This window comes from Gavialis gangeticus, unplaced genomic scaffold (genome assembly GCF_001723915.1).
Source record: "Gavialis gangeticus isolate Ggan-Ray unplaced genomic scaffold, GavGan_comp1, whole genome shotgun sequence".
Taxonomy (NCBI): domain Eukaryota; kingdom Metazoa; phylum Chordata; order Crocodylia; family Gavialidae; genus Gavialis; species Gavialis gangeticus.
In genome coordinates, this window is record NW_017729033.1 from 8,667,918 (window position 1) to 8,672,851 (window position 4,934).

The 4,934-nt window shown below is 41.7% G+C and overlaps 1 protein-coding gene across 2 annotated transcripts in view; it reads left to right on the forward strand.

Annotated features, from left to right (window-relative positions):
* Positions 1-4,934, forward strand: part of CTNNA2 (catenin alpha 2) — a 1,036,033-nt gene that overhangs the window by 969,737 nt on the left and 61,362 nt on the right. For both annotated transcript variants that reach the window (XM_019526187.1, XM_019526188.1), the window contains exon 14: positions 2,391-2,504. In XM_019526187.1, coding sequence (XP_019381732.1) covers positions 2,391-2,504 — 114 coding nt within the window. The remainder of the gene's footprint in view (positions 1-2,390; positions 2,505-4,934) is intronic.

The window sequence follows — 4,934 nt, forward strand, 5'->3', positions numbered from 1 at the left end:
AGCCGCAGAAAACTAGGTGGATGTGTAAAGCCAGTGGGGGGTTAAGTATGATTTGTGCCAAAAGGAGATGTATACTTATTTCTCAAGTGTGACTCCTAACGTGTCCCTCGTTTTGTACAGTTCAGTCTCTTAAGCTGAACACCTAACCCAGATGCGCAGCTGTCTGTCTTCAAATGACTGTTGGTTTATAAGACAGCAAATGTCAAACACCGAAGGCACAGCTGTGCTTTGTTTTAGAAGGTTTTCCTGGGAATAAACCGTGTAAATGCAGAGCTGTCTGCATGCGTCTTACCTTGTTCACAGGCTACCTCTGTTTATGTCATTTATACCTAATCTTTTGAATGTTATCCCTGGCAGTTCTGTCAAGGCTACATTGTCACAGCCTTCACTCGGCTGCTTAGGGAAGTAATAAGACACCATTATTTTCCGTTGTGGTTTACCAGCCCCCAGAACAAGGGGTGAGGAGGTGAAGAAATGGTCCCTGACATGGATGGGCATCCCTACTTTGCTCCTAGAGAAGAGCCTCTCCACACCACCACTGCCATAATGAGGACAGTTTTTTAAAGTCACCTCTAGCCCTTGGGCAGTTAAGCACAGGGAATAAAGTGCTTGAAGAAAAGTGGACAACCAGATACGGGGATGTTTTAATGATAGGTAGCAGTCAGCAGCTTTTCCTGTGTTAGAAGAGAGAAGACAATCTAATTTTTTTCACCTCCACTTTATCTCTTGTCTAACCTCTTATATGCACTATTTGTATATGTATCCCTTCAGTGATTCTGCCCGAGTTTCATTACCATACTGTCATACTTTGTTATTTTTCCCTTCAGTGCTCAGTGTCAAAACATGCATTTAACTCGCACGGTTTGAGCCAAATGAAGATGGCTCAGTTTTCCCTTCTACCTCAAGTGCATATAACCATGTAACCCATAAAGCAGCTGATTTTTCCCGTATAGACAGTGACATGCACTTTATGTTGAAAATTAAGCTCCATTCTAAGTAGAGTTAAAGGACTCTCAACTTTGAGTTAGAGGGTTTGGACCAGTTCCTAGAGAACAAGCATCCACAAGGCAAAACTAATGACAAGTGGCAATGATTATCACCTCCGCTTCTTGACAGTGCTCTCAAGCAAGGTATGTGAATATGGAGACTTTCTCCCATAGCAAAAGGCTGTCCAGAGGAAGGTTGAGGCATTTGAATGGGGCGATGAGGAGGATTTCATTGCTCACGTCTGCATCTCTTTGTTCTTTCTTACCATCATTGTGGTTGTCACTGTTTGCGGTTGTGTTACAGTAATGCTGGGTCACTAACTAGGAGCCTATTGTCTTAGACATTATGCAAACACTGAACAAAAGAGCAGCCCCCTCCCTAGGGAGCTTACAGTTTGAGTGGATTTTATCTCTCTATTGTGAATCATGTCATATTAAACATGTGATTAAATACTGATATTGCCAGCCTATTAATATAGTGATATGTAGCCATTAATGATTTTGGTTTGGGTTTTGTTTTTTTTTAATATCCAGTGCATAGATGTGAAGATAATACATTACTAAATAGCGTGCTCAGTCTCCACCAATCAAATCAAATAACTCAATGCCAACATGAATTGAACATATACAACTGTAATGTGACCTCATTGGCAGTTTCACAGAATCCCCCAAAGTTACCATGCCACTTTACCCAGCTGTACCCAAGTATTAATTCCCTATAAAGAGAGAAACATGCTTTGAACCTTGTAACCAACCTGGGAAAGAGACAACTTCCAGAAATCTGGGGCAAAATAGAGGTTTCTTTCTGTTTCCAGCTGGGCAGCATACGCCTTATACTTGCTTTAAAAACAGTTGACAACTTCATTTACATTTTCTTGCAAGGGGAATCTCCTGTTGTCTTTGGGGACTGCTCTTTTTTGTCTCATTTTGTATTTTATATTTGCTTGTTGGTTACTTTTTCTCAGATACTTACTTTCTATCTTAAGGATTGTGCAGTGGTTCAGGCAATATAATAGCACTGGTCTCCTTGTATAGACTAGAGTCGTATTATTTTGAAATATAGCATTCCTGTGGCAAATGCATGCAAAGAATTTTCGTTCTTGAAACGGCATTCATCACGCTAACAGAGTTAGGAAAAATCACAGCAAGGTGATGATGAATGCCATTTGTAAAAGAAACCATAGTTGAAACAAGTTAATTTTTTGGAGGATTCAATTTCAGATCCTGACTGCCTAGGCAGGCAAGTTAATTTAAAAGAAAAAAGATACAGCATTGCCTGGGCAGGTAGTCGATGAAATAAGAACTTACTGTACATACGAGTTTGTCTTTATCTTTTATATGCCTGTCGCATCATAGTCTTTCTCTCTCTCTCTTTCCTTGCACTTTCTCTTTCTTTCTTTCCAGACCCCCGAAGAATTAGAGGATGATTCAGACTTTGAACAGGAAGATTATGATGTCCGCAGCCGAACAAGTGTTCAGACTGAAGATGACCAGCTTATTGCTGGGCAGAGTGCAAGGGTGAGCATAAAATCCAAGTACTCCGTTTACTCTGTATCTAGCTCCAAATGTAAAGTTATGCTTCTGAAAGCAGATTTGGTGATTTGAAATCTTCAGGGTCACATCAGAAAGCCTGGGGGGCAATTTTGTTTTGCAGGCTTCAAAATTTAAAGACATTTCATGTTCATCATAGTAAGAAAGTTTATTAAATGGTTCTACCAGGATTCTGTGATATCTTGCATCAACCATTCACCCAAAAGCCAACGCCAGAGCAGGAGGCCCTGCATACATAGAATATACTGTAGCTGTCAGAGCATTGAGTAAATTAAAAAAAAAAATCCTTTCGGGCACAAAGTGTAGTGCCAAGAGAAGTCTTACATTAGTCATGTTTCCCTGTGTGCTGCGTTGTCTGAGAGAGCTGGTTAAGGTGCTGAGTAGTCCCTATAATTTAACTGTAATTGAAGACATTTGCTACTGAGTCAATGCAATTTTACCAGTGTAATTATATCATGATAGAATGGAGGCATTGTGATTTGTGACCTTAACTTATGGGTGGGGGTTGCAAATTAAGCTGGCAAGGTGCTTCAAGGGTCAGAGATGCTGGAGAAGTGAAGTTTGTTGACCGTCCAGATTATGTCAATCTCTGATTAATGTTTACCTTGTGCTAAGTAGGCTGCTCAACTCAGATAAGACAGCAACAGGATACCATGTTGCTAGCAATCGACAACGTGAAAATATATTTGACTTCCAAGATGGTTACAAATCAGACACTCCCCCTCACCCCCTCATCCTTCTTCCTTTCATTCTGCTACTGAAGTAGTGGAGAGATGCTGTGAAAATCTAACACATCCTGTAGTTTTTCATGAATACTGTATGCGCCTCTGGGTCTTTGTTTTGGATGGGATGCATGATATTTAGCCTCAGATTAAAAGTTGACTGTTATGGTCACCAAGGTGGAAAGACAATTCAGTGGCCTCCTAAGGAAAATCTAAGTCAGTATTTGGGGTTGATCCTCACTGCCAAGCATTTGCATTTTCACACCCCTGCTTTTTGCATATTGGCTTCCAGGAGAGCACACAAATACCAACAGACTCCCCCTATGCCTGAAGAAGGGCATTTGTGCCTGAAAGCTTGCAAAGAACAATTTTCCCAACTATTTAGTTGGTCTAATAAAAGATATCACATCTACCCAAAGAGCTTTGTCAGTCAGTATTTGTGAAGAGGTGACTCCCAACCCCAGTCATGGTGACATACCTATTTTGTCAGGCTAACTACCTCATCAAAAGATACCCAATGAGTAAAAAGACCTGTTATGCAGACTTGGAAGAGGAAAGGTAGGCTGCAGGCTGCCACAAACTTACAGTCAGAGACTATCGCAAGTAGACTGTACTTTGGTCACAAGAGGAAATGTAGGGTCAGCTACAGAGGACCTTACGGATATAGGTTGAGAGGAGATGTAGTGTCCTCCCTATGGGTCTGAGAAAGCTGTATAAGAAAGACAGAATATGCATAGGTCCCTGATTTGTTTTAAATCCCTTTCTCCAGGTTCAGTGAACAGTTTAGCAAAAAAAAAACCCCAACAACCCAAAATACTTTGTTTCAAAGATGTTGCTTCTGTGTCACTGCATATTATTACTGCCCACAGGCTCCCAAAGAGAATTCTTGTAAGTACCTAGTCTATTGAGCCAGCAGGATATCATGTCTAATAACCAGAACGGACAAAACTGGGAATAACCCAGTTTGGACAAGTTACAGCACAAAATCCCATCCTCAGGGGCCTGCCCCTTGGAAGGGGACTGGAAAATTATGCCAGAAGGGGCAGGTGCCCCAGGAACCATCATAAATGTGTCTTGGAGGTATTTTAATCCTTTAACGCACAGGAAAGAACCCCTAATGTATGGAGAAAGACTGATGACTGAAATAAACACAAGTGTAAAAAGTTCCTGATGAAGCTCAGCTAATTCAAATTCCGCTTTTAATCTTCTCCTGCCTAAATCTGGGACTACGGCATCACACGGTTCTTTCAGTAATCAAAATGAGACTAAAATAAAACAAGATTATAAATAAACACCTAAGTAGGGACAAGAGCATTTTTTTAAGGACTCATTCCAGCTATACGGGCTGACGAATCTGAAATCCAGCGGTTGCTGCTGCTGTTGAACCTATAGCCCTTAGCTCCACTGTGCTAGGCAATAAAATACAACAGGTAAAAAAAAGCCCCCCCCCCCCCAAAAGCCCCCCCAAAAAATAAAAAAAAAAGGTCCTGCCCCAAAGAGAATACGATGGGAGTAGAGGGGGCAAAATATGACCCACAGGCTGGATCCAGCCCACAGAGGGATGTTGACTGGTAGACAACTGTGCTCCATGTCCCAGCAACCCCAGTACAAGTGGCTCCTTCTGGCTGCCACTTCTGGGTCCAGTGCCACTGCCCAGACACCCACACTGGGCAGG